Source organism: Notolepis coatsorum, assembly GCF_963971535.1.
Source record: "Notolepis coatsorum genome assembly, contig: SCAFFOLD_3493, whole genome shotgun sequence".
Classification (NCBI taxonomy): domain Eukaryota; kingdom Metazoa; phylum Chordata; class Actinopteri; order Aulopiformes; family Paralepididae; genus Notolepis; species Notolepis coatsorum.
In genome coordinates, this window is record NW_028170310.1 from 1 (window position 1) to 14,221 (window position 14,221).

The window sequence follows — 14,221 nt, forward strand, 5'->3', positions numbered from 1 at the left end:
GGAACTCTGTGGCCGGGAGACGAGGCTGAAATGCTGCATTTATATAGCAGCTTTTATCCAAAGCGCTTTACAACTTATGCCTCACATTCACCCATTCACTCACACATCCACACACCGACGGCAGAGGCGACCAGGCAAGGTGCCAACCTGCTCATCGGGAGCAGTTAGAGGAGCGGGAATCGAACCCGGGAACATTCCGATTACCAGACGACCGCTCTACCTCCCGAGGCGCTGTCACACCATTGCTAAACTCAAAGCCCTTCTCTCCCCTGCAGACCTTCAGAGAGTTATCCACGCTCTAATTTCATCTAGATTAGACTACTGCAACTCCCTCTATATAGGCATCAACCAGTCTTCCCTGTTCCCTACAGCTAGTACAAAACGCCGCTGCCAGACTGTTGACCGGAACCCGTAAGAGAGACCACATCACCCCTGTCCTTCATTGGCTTCCTATTCGTTTTTAAAGCCCTTAATGGTCAGCCCCCCTCCTAAATCTCAGACCTCCTATCCCCCTATTCCAACACCAGGTCCCTCAGGTCCATTAGGCTCACCCCCTCGGTAGATGCCTTCAAATCGAGGCTCAAAACCCACTTCTACCTACTAGCCTTTCCCGTTCACTGACTCATGCCCTGTTTTCCTGTGTGCTTGCCTGTGTGCCCTCCCGTAAAACAGAGTTGTGATTGTTGTCTATATGTATCTATGTATCTACTCTCTGTACAGCACTTTGGTTGACATGTGTCATGTTAAATGTGCTATATAAATAAATCTGGTTGATTGATTGATTGATTGATTGATTGATTGATTGATTGATTGATTGATTGATTGATTGATTGATTGATTGATTGAAGGAAAAGGATAATAAAGTAAACCACTCAGAAACCACTCAACAGACTGTGGGACAGTGAGACGAACAAGGTGTCTCAGTGCTTTTAATACTCATTACTTACCTGATTACTCACATCAAACAGGCGCAGGTCTGTTGAAGTTGGCAATGGTGTGATGGGGTCATTAGGGGGCATGTGGTTGTGGTGCCATTAGGGGTCATGTGGTAGGGTAAGTAGCATCTATCTATCTACACGTTGGGTTGTGGTGCCATTAGGGGTCATGTGGTACACAGTAAATCTTGCAGTGTCAAATAACACTATTCCCGAGTGTATTTGGTCCCAACTCAGAATTGGTGTTAAATTGACTCTACAGATCGCTGACGCTGTCACGTCCCTGACGAAGACGGGCAGGAGCACATGGATCGGTCCCCGGGCGCGGCCCTCGCCGACGCCCTGTCTGCTCCCGGCAGCCCTTGGGGGGGAAGGACGACGGGATGGGTTAAGAGCAGAGCTCAATCAATTGCAGAGAGCAGAGAAAAACAATTGCATGTGTGTGTGTGTGTATTCCTGTGTGTGTGTGCCGCCCATTGCATGTCGTTGTGTCGTTGCATGCCGAATAAAGACCTCTCTCTAAAGAGGTCCTGCATTATTATTATTATAAGTAGCATCTATCTATCTACACGTTGGGTTGTGTACCTACCACATGACCCCTAATAGCCACCACAACCCAACGTGTTGTAGGGTAAGTAGGGTAGCATCAGCATTGTCAATACCTGGAGCTCACATCAAAGAGGCACGGGTCTGTTGAAGTTGGCAATACTGTTTGGAGGCTGTTGTATACACCCATAGTGTGTAGTTCCATAGTATAAGTATTTATGGGCATGTTAGACTTTCTCTTGGCAATGTGATTGTGTTTCTTCACTGAGCGTCTATCCTCGTCATGGTACACTGATCTAACACACACCACTGAACACTCACTTCACTTCAAAGTACTAAACGTATGGAGAGTGACGCCGGTATGTTTAGTCTACTGTCTGTGGTTTTGTCACCATGGCCCCGTGCATCGCATGTGACGTCCCCTTGTCACCACACGTGTTCTCTGACGCTGACACGCTGTCGCACCGCATTGTCACTGAGATAAATATCCCCAGTGTGTTCACTGTAGAGAGAGAGAGAGAGAGAGAGAGAGGGACGGAGAGAGAGAGAGAGAGAGAGAGAGAGAGAGAGAGAGAGAGAGAGAGAGAGAGAGAGAGAGAGAGAGAGAGAGAGAGAGAGAGAGAGAGAGAGAGAGAGAGAGAGAGAGAGGGAGAGAGAGAGAGAGAGAGAGAGAGAGAGAGAGAGGGAGAGAGATAGAGAGAGAGAGGGAGAGAGAGAGAGGGAGAGAGAGAGAGAGAAGAGAGAGAGAGAGAGAGTTTCAGAAACAGGTCTCCCGCTGCAATTTACCCTCCTGGGAGAGAGAGAGCGAGACATCCATTAACTGGAAGAGACACCCCTCCCCCTCCCCCGTACGAATGCACCTTCTCCACCCTCTCTTCCTACGAGAGCTGCTGTGTTGTCAGGAAGCGCGGTGTACGTTTCAGCAGTGGACAGCAGTTTTTGGAGGACAGGTCACTGTCTGGTGCCTCTTCCCCTCTTACTATTTTTTTTTATTTATTTCACCCCCTCCAGGTCTTCTGGTGCGTTTCGTCCTCCTGTTTCTTCTATGTACTCTGTGACCCATATATAAAAAGCAAAAGTAGGGGGGGGGGGGGGGGGTGGAGAACATCGGCTCCCAGAGAAGGTGCTGACTGTAATTGTTACAGGCTACTACATAAAAGACTAGACACATATTAGTACACTGCACAGTATTGTATATTGTATGGTAACTATGTCTATTCTGCATCGAACATTGTACATATGTCTAAACTGAACACTGTGACCTCATTTTTTTACTTCTAATTTTACTATGTTATTTTATTTCATACTTATCTTGTCTTGCACAGTCTCTGGAGCGCAACAGTAAGAAGCATTTTGTATAAAAGTATTCTGTACTTCTGTATGACAACTATTAAAGAAACTAGAAACTAGAAAACTAACTAGGTAGCGTTTTACTTTAGGGGCACAGGGAAACAGATTATGAAAATGGTAAATGGCTGCTTTTTTATAAAGCGCTTTACAATTTGTTACTAAAATTTTTACCCATTCACTCACACATTCACACACCGACGGCGGAGGCGACCATGCAAGGTGCCAACCTGCTCATCAGAAGCAATTAGGGGGTTAAGTGTCTTGCTCAAGGACACATCGACACGGGAGGAGCGGGAATCGATCCGGGAACTTTGCCAGACGACTGCTCTACCTCCCGAGCCACTGTCGCCCCCTTTCATTGTCAGTACATTGGAGCTAATGATGAACTATAGTACAGTGTATGGTCACAGAGTAGTACAAGAGTAGTAGCAGAATGTTATTTAACTAATTTAGCAGGTAGAAAATGGGGATTTGAAGGTCAAATGCAGTTTGTTATGGAAGCCATTTAAGAGGGATTTCCCTGCATAGAGACATCAGGTCTATTCTCGAAAATGAACTTCCCACATTTAGGACAGCTGAAAACCAGGCTAGCTTGCCACCTGCCATCGACTAAACGACACACCTCTTCAATCAATATCAGACATTTTTAAAATGTATGTAATAAATGTGCTACTGTCTATACAACTATCCACTCAGAGTGGAATACTCAAGTTCGACAATATTTTACAAACAATACCACTTTACCCATAGCTGCCAGAGTTGTGCCCTTCCTGCTGACTTGTTGTTCACAATCTGTAAGTCGCTTTGGATAAAAGCGTTCAGCTAAATGACTAAATGTAAATGTACTGTACTTAGAGTTATTACAGTGTCTCCTATAAAGTAAAGTGGTTATATGCAAATCATATTACTATGTTATTATTTGCTATGATTTAATATTATCTGATATCATTTGCATGGAGAGAGGTGTGCAACCATCAGCATCATTCATCATACAAATAATCCTGCATTGTGCAGTTCGCCCGGTGGTGACTACAAACATAATGGTATGTTGATTGATTACCTGATTACCTATTCACAGGCATTTGTTGTTTACAGTACACCATGACAGAAGCGATATTAACTGAAACATTATTGTTTATTCATGCTGCACATTGAGCACAACATACATACATTTATATATTTTTCCATTATCTGTGTATCTAGTTTTAGGCTAATTTACTTCTGTATATCTCGCTGCTCCTTGCACTCTGCTCCTTGCATTTCGTTGTGCTTTATGTAAAACAACTATAGGGAGGTGTAGTCTGACGTCACCTTGGACCGCCCGCGAGGTCCAACCGTATAGGGATGTATCATTGGGAAAATGGATTATCGGCTATTGTAACAATTCTGCCTCATGAACATTGAAAAGCTTTCCATTTTTGCACAAAATCAGTTCCCTTCTATATAACATTATTGTTTAAGTTAAGCATTTTTGGTTGAAATAAAATTCGGCAATACAATTTAACACAAACGTTTATATAGATATTAATGTCATGATCACTTGAAAGAAACAGTAATGAGAAAGGGGCTTCTTAAATGCATAATATCCTTTATTTTCCTGACTCAGTATGTACAAGTAAATATAAACACGTAGGCACACATGATGTCTATACAGGCATTGGATTTAAAATGATGGAACTAGGAAATTCGACGCTTCTGGCTTTGATGAGACCGAAAAAGGTCTCGCTTGACATTTTTTAGCACTTCATCAAAAAGAAAAAATCTTAACATTTCACCAACGATAAGATACTTTTCACAATCCTCTTCATTTACTTCCTCTCTGAAAGTGAACGAACCTCTGGTCCTCTGGTCGCTTTGGATGACACTTCTCATACACAACTCTATTTCCACTTGACAATATTAGTGATGCATCCATGATACCTGACTAAACTGTGTAATCAGTAGCATACAGCGTCTCTACCAGCCCACTCTCGCTTCAAATATGTAAATAAAGTAGGCTTCTAATCGACCACAGGAAAACATAGCCATAAGTAATATATTTACGCATTATATCAGCGGTGTACAATGTGTACGTATTACAAATAAGTGCATATATTACATATTCAAACAATGCAAACTGTTTTACGTTTTCAGAAAGATTTACGTCTCATGACACGAGTCTTCGAGAAAATCCGACACAGCTCTTTGACCACGGTTGTCTTTAATTAGTGCACAACGTTAACGTTCGCAAGAAATCGATGTATTGCTACAGAAATACGTGAGTCCTTTACATTATTTGACGCGGCCACTACTGTACGTACTGTACCCATTGTACTACTTTTCTGATGAGAACAAGCGTGTTGCATGTCTCTACACGCTTGCTTTGTATACAAAGATAGCCGGCGCAGTGATACAAGCAGTGGTGGAGGAAGTCAACAGTTCCTTTACTTAAGTAAAAGTAGAAGTACCCAAATAAAAAGGAGTCTGGTAAAAGTTAAAGTCCTCCATTGAAATTCTACTAAAGTAAAAGTAGAGAAGTATTTGCTGTTGAATGTACTTACGTATCTAAAGTATAAGTATGCATTCTACATGACAATGTTTGTGTGTTCATCCATTGACCTCTAAAGGTTGTGTTAAAGTGTTAAAGTGGTCCAGTTATGCTGCTCTGATTAAAGGTTATGTTAAAGTGGTGTGTGGTCCAGTTATGCTGCTCTGATTAAAGGTTATGTTAAAGTGGTATGTGGTCCAGTTATGCTGCTCTGATTAAAGGTTACGTTAAAGTGGTATGTGGTTCAGTTATGCTGCTCTGATGAAAGGTTACATTAAAGTGGTATGTGGTCCAGTTATGCTGCTCTGATGAAAGGTTACGTTAAAGTGGTATGTGGTCCAGTTATGCTGCTCTGATGAAAGGTTACGTTAAAGTGGTATGTGGTTCAGTTATGCTGCTCTGATGAAAGGTTACGTTAAAGTGGTATGTGGTCCAGTTATGCTGCTCTGATGAAAGGTTACATTAAAGTGGTATGTGGTCCAGTTATGCTGCTCTGATTAAAGGTGATGTTAAAGTGGTATGTGGTCCAGCGATGCTGCTCTGATTAAAGGTTACGTTAAAGTGGTATGTGGTCCAGTTATGCTGCTCTGATGAAAGGTTATGTTAAAGTGGTATGTGGTCCAGTTATGCTGCTCTGATTAAAGGTTATGTTAAAGTGGTATGTGGTTCAGTTATGCTGCTCTGATGAAAGGTTATGTTAAAGTGGTATGTGGTTCAGTTGTGCTGCTCTGATTAAAGGTTATGTTAAAGTGGTATGTGGTCCAGTTATGCTGCTCTGCTTAAAGGTTATGTTAAAGTGGTATGTGGTCCAGTTATGCTGCTCTGATTAAAGGGTATGTTAAAGTGGTATGTGGTCCAGTTATGCTGCTCTGATTAAAAGTTATGTTAAAGTGGTATGTGGTCCAGTTATGCTGCTCTGATTAAAGGTTATGTTAAAGTGGTATGTGGTCCAGTTATGCTGCTCTGATTAAAGGTTATGTTAAAGTGGTATGTGGTCCAGTTATGCTGCTCTGATTAAAGGTTATGTTAAAGTGGTATGTGGTCCAGTTACTGTATGCTGCTCTGATTATGTCCTCTTGTAGTTGACAGGCTTCAAATGTGAAAGTAGAAACCTGATACAGTTTTGCCTTGTTTTCGATGCAAAATATTTGTCTTCAAATTAACTAGTAACTGATGGGTTCAGAGATAAATGTAGTGGAGTAAAAAGTACAATATTTCCATTGAAATGTAGTGGAGTAAAAGTATAAAGTTCCCTAAAATTTAAATACTCACGTAAAGTACAACTCGAAATTGTACTTACAGTAAGTACAGTACTTGAGTAAAAATACTTAGTTACTTTCCACCACTGGATACAAGCTAACTACAAAGCTTGCTTGTTGACAAGAGCTGTCGTCATATTGAGGATATGTACATACTGTACACGTGCCGTTCCTTTCATTCCAGTCCAGGTTTTAGGAATATAAATATCGACAATACTTCAACATAGTGAGAATCGTTCTCAAAACTAACAAAGCCCAACAAGATGTCGGCTAAGAAAGATGTCTGTGTGAGTTTAGAAAGTACAATTTGATATGCTTAGGCTCTGACAAACAAGAGGCTTTTGTTATACTACCTTTATCAAAAATGCAATACTTAATATAAATCACTATACAGTGTTTAGCTGTATTTTAACTGTATTTTCAGTCAACAGGGTCCAGATTTACCACTATGGAAATTTGGATAACAATAAAATAGACATTCAACTTATTTTGGTACCACGGAGATAGTTTGGTCCAGATGCCATGCAACGCCAGTAATGAAGGTATACAAGGGCACTTTAACTTGGGCAATTAATGTTTTGTGAACGCATGAATTTATGGTGAAAATGTAATTACAAATCCTTTCCTCATAACCCGTCACCATGAAATTAATATTCACGTCATCTGTACACCTTGAGCAATGTAGACACCGGTACATTGGGGTGGTGATGGATCACAGTTTAACAAACATGATTGTATAAAGTAATTAAATTAGTACAGTCGGTGAAAATGGTATACTTAAAAACAGGAAGTGACCTCACAAATCACACAGCTCATTTGTGTGATATTGCTTTGCAGCTCTTTATATATTTTGCCATCTCATTTGACAAAGCATTTCTCAAAAAAAACATCTCAAAAGACAGCGATGTATACATCCACGCATACTGCGATCTATGACTATGATCTAGGATCAAAACTAGAGCCGTGCTCCGAGAGTCGTCACACTCACAATATTGCCATCCTCTGCTGTGCTCCTCCAGCTCCTCGTGTCAAATAGGCTCAAACACTATGCATATAGGTAGAAATATATTTCCGAACCAGTGAATATAAAGCTATTACTTACATGATGGTGCCACACGCCCACATAATTACAAAGATTAAATTGACCTTGATCTGACTCAAATATCTGTCTTTATGGGGCCTTATTCAAAGGGACTGGTTTGGGGGGAAATTATATTTGGATCATACCTTTGATAATAGGCTACTAATATATTTTTTCAAAATATATTTTTTTCCCACCAAGATTAAACTAGAAAAATAAAAGCAACCCAATGTGACCCATTTCAGTATTTACTAGTCTTTATTCCAGTTCTCATCTAACTCTAAGCCAATCACTTTAACTCAAGTGCCTCATCTTACGAGCATCGCTCGCTCCCTTGTCGCACTGTTCTCCCAAATGTTATTTGCATTCTAAAAAGTCCTTCCTTGTGTCTGTATTTTCTCTGGAACAACATCTTGCTTTGCCGTTGTAATGTCCTGCAGTGTTTTCAGAAAGAAAATGAAAAAAGTATTCGATCAATTGGCAGCAGTAGGATTCATGCGTTTCTCAGATACTCTTTCTTTGTCGTATATAACTCTGGGCGGTCGGCCGCAGTTAGGAGAAGGTTGCCAAGCGCCGCTGCTGATTAACATTAGGATCTTCACTGGGTGCAATTAAAATGCCCTCTATAGCAAGCTGGGAATACATGTCATTTCAAAATGCCTATTATGTATGTGTGGCTTACCAGAGGAATTATCTAGGGCTCCCTCTCATCATCTTACGTAAGATAATTGACCGTGAAAACGAGACTGGCTCAAATGTTGGGCCTTTCCTCTTTCCTCTTTCCTCTTTGCTCTCAACTACAGCAGGTGATGGTGTAAACTTTCAGGTGCCGCGTGTTAACCGGTACTGTAATGTCGTGTCCTGTGTCCTGTAGAACAATCCTCACGTCGCGAGTCCCGACTCTACCTCTTGTCCTTCTCAGCAGAGTCGTCCCCTGACTCTCTAGTGTAGCGGCTCCTGCGTTCCGGGGGTCCCACCTCGTCACATGACCACGCACTTCCCCCGGCGTCCCCTCCCCCCCCTCGTCACATGACCACGCACTTCCCCTTCAGCTTCTCCGCGCGCTTCTGCTGCTTGTTCTTTTTGCCGTCGATCTGGAGGCTGACAGTCCGACGCTTCTCCAGGTTGAGTAGCTCCTGGAACAGCTCCTTGACGTTGTGGTTGGTCTTTGCCGACGTCTCCATGAAGGCGCACTTCCACTTCTTGGCCGTGGCCTCGCCGTCGGCGGTCTCCACCTCGCGCCCCGACGTCTCGTCGCACTTGTTGCCCACCAGCATGATGGGGATGCTCTCCACGTCGCCCTTGATCTGGCACACCTGAATCAAAATCAAATCAAATGTATTTGTAAGGCCCGACAACATACGTTAATGTCCCCATGGGCCGGACACGTCTTCTGTAAGGCCCGACAACACACGTTAATGTCCCCATGGGCCAGACACGTCTTCTTTAAACAAGTCAAGAAGAAACATCACAATAAGTCAAGAACAAAACAAAAACACCATAAAGTCAATTTTTCTTTTTATATATGCTAAATAAATGCAACACTCCCAGACATACCCCACGCGAAGGTAAGGAAAAACTCACTAAAACCTAGCAATAGGAAAAAATGCACCACAGGCAATGTGGAGGAGAGAAACCTTAGAAGGTGGTGTGTGGTGAAACACAGATAAGTGCATGCGATAGCAACTGAACATTTTGAAGGATTAAAGATAATAGATCTGATAGCCCACCTGCTCGAAGATGGGCTTGAGCTCCTCCAGGGACTGCCGGCTGGTGACGGAGTAGACCAGGATGAAGGCGTGGCCCTTGGAGATGGAGAGCCGCTGCATGGCGGGGAACTGGTGGCTGCCCGTGGTGTCGGTGATCTGCAGCGTGCAGATGCTCTTGTCGCAGCTGATCACCTGCCGGTACGTGTCCTCCACGGTGGGGATGTAGCTCTCGCGGAAGGTGCCCTTGACGAAGCGCAGCACCAGGGAGCTCTTGCCCACGCCGCCGGCGCCGAACACCACCACGCGGTAGTCGTTGCTCTGCTCGGGCATGATGATGACGGCGGTCGGGAGTCTCTAGAGGTGATCTAGAGGAAGAACCAGGCGGGACAAAGTCGAAACGTTATCCTCTCTCTCTCTCTCTCTCTCTCCGCCTGATGATCCTGATAACAAATTTACATTTCTATCAGGGCTCAGCTGGGTTTTAGTCGCACGGCGTTAATTCCTCCATGTCTCTGCGGATTTGCAATGATGATGATGGTGTTAAATGGGATGTTTTGAACCGGCGAACGCATCCGTGATGCTGTAAACGAGCGCGCTGAAAGAAGGAGCTCCGTCTAAATGTTAGCGCTGAAAGAGGAGCTCTTGAAATGAAAGAACCGGTGAAGCTGCCCGAAGACAAAAGCTCTTAAGAAAAGAAATACAGCAGGCCTAATACAAAACTAAAATATGAAAGATCTCATTTATGAAGGGTGCATACGCTCCAATCTGATCTTAAATACAAGTAGAAAACACCCATTCTCCAGCCACAAAACACATTTGTATTTGTCATAAATCATAGTCTGTGGAGATAGGAAATTCAAATACAAAATAAATAATGCTGCCATTTTCCAATTGCTACATTTGGTTTATGATAAACAAGATTCTCAATGCATCCGTATGAGAAAGAAGCAATGGTCTAATCTTCGCAGCGGGCTCCCGTTTGTATAGCAAAGCATTTCCCTTCAAACCAAAATGTAAATCAGCCTGCATGACTCTCAACTTCATATCTATTAATTGAAAAGGACTGCCAAACGTGGTCGTGTCTCAGTGTTGTCAAGAATGTGCCTTTCACGCCATGAGAAGGTTTCATGAATCAGACTTGACTGAATTTTAGGATGGCTTCATAAAAAAGGTCAATGACAAGCTAACTGCCTGTCAATCTAAGTGAAAGTGAAACTTAAAAGAACCGCTTTTTCAAACATATTTCTATCTAATAATAATGATGAAGACTTCATTTCAGACTCAAGGTCCATATTACACATTATACAAAACAACAACAAGAATACAATAACAAAAGAAACAAGGCTAACAACATAGATTAAAATACATAAAGGCATCGATTCCAATGTTTCCACAAATCAGAGGAGTACCTTGTATCACTTTGTTTGACATCACTAATGGCACCTATTATCTTGTTTTTTTACTCTAATAGTCCACACATACATTTAAACATCAAGTTCCTCAGCAGAGCACAGAAGGTGGGGACATTTGTAGTCACAAACAAATGGCTTGCACTAGTCCGTCTTGGGAGCTTAAGGAGGATCCTGCCTGCAGTTTTTTCATTTTTGCTGTGCTATAATTACACCAGAGGTGTGCAGTGTAAATGGAGTACAATAGGCTCTGAAAAGGCTTATCTGTACACATATAAAATGTTCGTGCAGCATATTGGCCCGTGCATCCTGTCTGCAGCACTGGCGCTGTGCATCAACCTCATCACACATGTCATCAGTGATATTGTGACCCAGTTATCGCACACTCTTCACCACATCTAGAGCGCAGTCAGACAACAAGAAGGAGGGACACTTTTGCTTCTGGTCCTCCTTAGTTTAGTGCTATCATGTGCTATCATGTATTAAATAGCTAAGTTAGTTAGCTAGCTAGCGCTAGCCTCCGGTCTTTTGTGTTCATTCTAGCCGATGAGGTGACTAACATTAGTAGAGGAGAGCTCCGTTTTCATAGTCGGAAATATGTTTAGATAAATGTGCAAATTTAAAGTTACAAATTACAAATCATTTTCAAGCTGGCTAGGTGGTTTTCTTCTGCTTGCGCACAATGCATCCTGGTACGTGTATAGCACCACCGGCACGGCCTTGCGAGGAGGAGAATGGAGATTTCTCCGTCAATATAGCACACACTGAGGAGTTTATATGTAGTGGACTACATTTACCATCAATGCTGATTGGACATCCACATAAAAGCAGACTTTGCAACGGGTTATAGGAGGTAGAAATTCAGCTTGTAAATTCAGCTTGTAGACAATAGAACAACAATAGAGACCTCTGTCTATTCAGGCGGGAATGTGAACGTCAACAAAAGTGAGGCAAGACCATTCACTCCAAGGAGCATCATAGGCTAGCTTTACTAATATTTAACTATATTCTATTGTGCTTATACTTAATTTAGTTTATATCCTATTTTATTTTATTCCACCTTTTTATTTTATTATCTGTCCGTTATTGTCGCACCGAAAACAACCAAAGAAAATTCCTTGTATGTTAAATCTACTTGGCAATAAAGACCTTTCTGATTCTGATTCTGATTACGAATGAGGTGATATGAAACTGAATGATGGAACTTTACACAAAAGTAGAAAGAGATGATTACCAGGGGTATAAAGTACTTGAGTAATCGTACTTTGTTACAATACTTGAATGAATGAATGAATGAATGAATGAATGAATGAATGAATGAATGAATGAATGAATGAATGAATGAAAACTTTATTTAACAGATTGCAGAATGGGTACAATACAGTACGGCTCAATACATACAATTGTTAAGGGGATGCAGACCTGAGAAAGACGTTTGTCTTGTTTCCATCAGGGTCCCCCATTTTCAATTCATATAGACATTTATGACATAAACAACATACATGACATTTATGGCATAGGGACATATAGGTATTTAGTACTGATACATTTGTGACATAAACGGTATTCAAATATACAGTACTGTTACCCCTAGATCCTGACAGAGTATATACATATGATGGGGAGGGGACTGTACATTAGGAGGGGGTGGGTGGGTGGGAGAGAAATATACATACGGCGGGGAGGGAATATATACATGCGGTGGGGAGGAGACTGTCTATTAGGAGGTGGTGGGGGTTTTGGGCATTTACAGTGGCCAGTTTCGAATTGCAGCCTCCCGTAGGTGCTCTTTAAGAGCGGTTTTGAATGTGGGCAGGGATTCACATTCCTTTACAGCTTTGGGTAGGGCGTTCCACATTGTTGTGGCATAATTGCGAAACGTGTTTAATCCCTTGTTTGATCCGAATCTGGGTTTAACATGATTTGTTGAGCTTCCTCTGGTGTAGTGGTTGTGGTATTCACTGACCTTTGGGAAGTATTTTGACATGTACATGGGCACCCCGGTCGTATAGTGTATCTTGTAGACCAGGCCCATTGCAAGTTGCTGTACTCTGTCGTCTACTCTAAGCCATCCTAGGTTGTCAAAGTGGGCAGGGGTGAGGTGGGTTCTGGGGTTCAGGTCAAGTAGTAGTCTGACCAGTTTGTTTTGTGATGTTTGTAATTTTGTTTTAAGCGCCTTTGAGGTGCTTTGGTACCATGAGGTGCATGCATAGTCATAGTACCCTTGAATGAGTGCTCCTGCCAGAGTCTTCAGGGTATTCTTGTTTACCAGGGAGGAGATCCGGTACAAGAATCTAGTCCGTTGGTTGACTTTTTTTATTACATTTGATGCCATTTTGTCACAGGAAAGATTAGCCTCTAGGATGGAACCCAGGTAGGTAATTTCGTCTTTCCTTGTGACAATATTGTCACCCACTGTAACTGAGAAGCCGTCGGTCTTGCTGAGTTTGTTATTTGAACCGAAGAGAATGGACTCTGTTTTGCCCATGTGTAATAATAGTTTGTTATCAGCGAGCCATATGCAGATTTTGCCTAGTTCCGAGCTGAGGGTTTTTTCAACCTGCAACTTGTTCTTGTCAGAGACCAGCAGGGCTGAGTCGTCCGCAAACAGGAACAAGTTGCAGTCACAGGCTGACGACATATCATTTGCATAAATTAGGAAGAGTAGCGGTCCTAGTATGCTTCCTTGTGGAACACCACAGCTCACTGTGAGGGGGGGGGGATAGAGTACCGTTTACCTCTACCATCTGTTCTCTCCCCTCCAGGTAGGATTGCATCCAGCTCACTGATAAACTATCAAAACCAATTGCTTTTAGCTTGTCCATTAGAATGGAGTGATTGACAGTGTCGAATGCCTTTTGTAGGTCCAGCATGACCATGCCGCAGTATTTTCCCGCGTCCACCTCTTGTTTGTGTGGTCGTTCAAATAGAGGAGGCATGTGTCAGTGGAGTGGGACGTTCTGAAGCCAGATTGGAATTCGTAGATTAGATTTTTTTCCGCCAGGTACTTTTCGACCTGTTCGTAGACTATTTTCTCCTTGACTTTCGAGATGGAGGTAAGAATAGAAACAGGGCGGTAGTTGCCTGGGTCTAATTTGCTGCCCTTTTTGTGCAGAGGGGTCACTCTCGCAATTTTGAAGTCCTTGGGGACGTGCCCCTGTTTTATAGAGAGGTTTATTATGTGTGTGATGGCGGCTGCTGCGTCTCTGAGGAATTTGGAGGGGATGTTGTCATGGCCAGTGGCCTTGTTAGGTTGGAGGGCGCTCAATTTTTTGAGTACCTCATCGGTTGTTACCATTTCAAGTTTGAAGTCGTCTTTGTGGACCCCTAGGTTTTTGTAGTATGCTACTATGTGTTCTACCCCATAATGCCCTGAGTGGGAGGGTAGTTTGTTTACCAGTGTTG

The 14,221-nt window shown here is 42.6% G+C and overlaps 1 protein-coding gene across 1 annotated transcript; it reads right to left on the bottom strand.

Moving 5' to 3' along the window:
• Nucleotides 1-8,723: 8,723 nt before the first annotated feature.
• LOC311248560 (GTP-binding protein Di-Ras2) lies at nucleotides 8,724-9,737 on the bottom strand (the record flags this gene model as incomplete). Its single annotated transcript, XM_084339423.1, has 2 exons — nucleotides 8,724-9,014; nucleotides 9,429-9,737. The coding sequence occupies 2 exons, from the start codon at nucleotides 9,735-9,737 to the stop codon at nucleotides 8,724-8,726; spliced, it is 600 nt and encodes a 199-aa protein (XP_084195549.1).
• Between the last annotated feature and the right edge of the window lie 4,484 nt (nucleotides 9,738-14,221).